The sequence below is a fragment of the Cornus florida genome, unplaced genomic scaffold (assembly GCF_030987335.1).
Source record: "Cornus florida cultivar Cherokee Brave unplaced genomic scaffold, ASM3098733v1 CherokeeBrave_3.0.0_Hap2_Chr11, whole genome shotgun sequence".
Classification (NCBI taxonomy): Eukaryota; Viridiplantae; Streptophyta; class Magnoliopsida; order Cornales; family Cornaceae; genus Cornus; species Cornus florida.
The window spans coordinates 113,755,858-113,758,425 of NW_026775581.1; the positions used below are offsets into that span (position 1 = coordinate 113,755,858).

General features: G+C 33.6%; 1 protein-coding gene across 1 annotated transcript; it reads left to right on the forward strand.

The window, feature by feature from the left end:
* Window positions 1–510: 510 nt before the first annotated feature.
* On the forward strand, window positions 511–2,064 carry LOC132283967 (probable glutathione S-transferase). Its single transcript, XM_059786024.1, has 2 exons — window positions 511–903; window positions 1,536–2,064. Exons 1-2 carry the CDS (start codon window positions 595–597, stop codon window positions 1,899–1,901), a joined length of 675 nt encoding a protein of 224 aa, XP_059642007.1. The 5' UTR covers window positions 511–594; the 3' UTR covers window positions 1,902–2,064.
* The last annotated feature ends 504 nt before the right edge of the window (window positions 2,065–2,568 follow it).

Genomic DNA, 2,568 nt, shown 5'->3' on the forward strand with positions numbered 1-2,568 from the left:
CACTGAGAATTTGTAGACCTTGCTAGAAGCTGTAACACCATTGGTTGCAATTTGATGATGATGATAATAATAATAATAATAATAATAATAATAAAGAGGCTAAATGCATATGGTCTACAGATTGTTGAAGATGGTACAAACAAAAGTAGGATAAGTTGAATAATGATGGCAAAAGCCAGCCAACCATAGTTGACAACCGAAAAATAAAATAAAATAAAATAGTTAATTTCAAGTGTTATTTTCTGTTATCTTAGCTAATATTTTATAATATGGTCCTGCATTTGAATTTTTTGAAGTTGGAGTATTTATTTATTATTGTTATTATTATTATTATTATTACTATACGCAACTATGCATAAATGTAACATCCTATTGAATTGTTTACCAATTCAAAAGATGATTTTTAATTGAATTTGGGAGCACACCAAAGACTACTTTCCAAAAGTAAAAGAAAGTCATTTCTCTGGAAACTATAAACCGACAAAAACAGAATATAAGGTTCACAATACACACACACACACACACACACACATATCAGCATCACATTATTAGAGAGTTGAAGTTGAGTATATTGGATTTGCAGATTTTCTTAGAATGGGAGAAGTGAAGGTGATTGGGGCTATTACAAGCCTGTTTTGCGCCAGAGTTGAATGGGCTCTGAAACTAAAAGGTGTTGAGTATGAGTACATTGAAGAAGATCTAAGAAACAAGAGTCCTACTCTTCTCAAGCTCAACCCTGTTCTCAAGAAGGTCCCAGTGCTTGTTCATGATGACAAACCAATTGCTGAGTCCCTCGTCATCCTCGAATACATTGATGAGACATGGAAGGACAACCCATTGCTGCCTCAAGATCCTTATGAGAGAGCCACGGCTCGTTTTTGGGCTAAGTTTGCTGATGAGAAGGTACATATTTGGATTCACTTTTCTATTTTTTTTATTTATTTTTTATTTTTTTCCCCATGAAATGGATTGGATTTGATCCAACAGCAGAAAACCAGTGAGTTTTATATTCCAACATAAAAGGGAAGAAAAAAAAAAGGATCAGATATTGTTCTTTAGAAGATTCATCTTGGATTCTGATAAAATTTGTATAAATTAAAGTGCCCTTGACAAACTACCCTTTATTATTGTTGTTTAGTCTTTGAAACATGAAGTTCAAAACTTTTTATTAACTATGCAATTATTCATTTAAATATATACCAAAGAGTCAGTGGAAATGAGATGGATTTGTAATAGTTGGGAAAAGACTTTGTTGAGTTGAGCTGTATCAGCACGACATGAAATGAATTGATCCAAGACACGTTTTGATTGATTTTGTATTTATTCAGATTATACATGGATTGCACAGATCAGACACAGATATTGGCCATTAGTTCTAACTTCTAACTTGGATTTGGATTTCTTTGGTAACAGTACTGATATTGAAATATAGTGCTAAACTTGAATTTACATTTCATAACTTAATCAATTATAGTGACATGAGTCTTAGTTTTAGCATTAACAAGTAACATCTGTGTTTTTCTATTTGGGTTTAGTGTGTTTGGGTTGCATGGGGAGCTTGCAAGGCTGAAGGTGAAGAGAAAGAAAAGGCGATACAGTGTGCACAAGAATCTCTAGCATTTCTTGAGAAACATATTGAAGGGAAGAAGTTTTTTGGAGGAGAAGAGATAGGATTTATGGATCTGGTAGTGGGTTGGATACCTCTTTGGCTCGGCAGCATGGAAGAAGCCGGAAACATGAAGCTACTTGAGGCCGAGAAATTTCCTTTCCTCCATGAATGGGCGGAAAACTTTATCCAAATTCCACTCATTAAGGAATGCCTTCCACCAAGAGAAAAACTGACCAATTACTTCCAAGCTACTCTCAACTACTTGCGTTCCTTAGCCAACAACAAGCCATGATCATTTTCAGCTTTTATTTGCAGTATCTTAGCAGCTTTGATGTGTTTTGATTTAATAATTAAGCTGGATGGTCTTGTATTGAGGAGTACTAAATTTGTGTGTGTCATATGATTTGCTTGTTGAATACATTTGAAGTTTAATATAATTATACATACTCCAAAAATTCTACTCTAAAGTCTCTCAAATGACTTCCATTTTCAGTTGGTTTGGAAACCTCGAAGGCAGGTAAAGATTGCTTGCCTTCTGCATTCTGTGTACTGGGATATCTTGGTTCATGTCTCCTCATTTCATATTTCATGGTGATTGGAGCTTCTCAAAGTCTCTTTTGCTACAAGGTTGAACGGGCTTTTAAGCTTTAGGACTAGCAAATTGCTTCTCAAAGGATTTTTTTTTTTGGTTTGACATAGCGGTAAAAAATATAGCCATTAGAAAAAAAGTTAAAATAAAAAAATTATTAAAAATTTATAAAAAGTTAATATTTTTAGAGCAAAAATGTACCATTGGAGTATATATGTTAGTTAAAATTTGGAGATTCCAAAACACTAATGTCACTTTTAAAAATATTGACGTGGCATTTGAAATATGTTAACGTGGCAAATCTAGAGAACCAAATTTTAGAGACTCCATTGGAGTTGCTCTTAGTAGCATTGAATCAGTGTCTTGAATT

Coding starts and splice junctions, on each gene's coding strand:
- LOC132283967 (XM_059786024.1), top strand. CDS start 595: ATGGGAGAAGTGAAGGTGATTGGGGCTATTACAAGCCTGTTTTGCGCC. Junction 904..1,535: donor CTAAGTTTGCTGATGAGAAG/GTACATATTTGG, acceptor ATTTGGGTTTAG/TGTGTTTGGGTTGCATGGGG.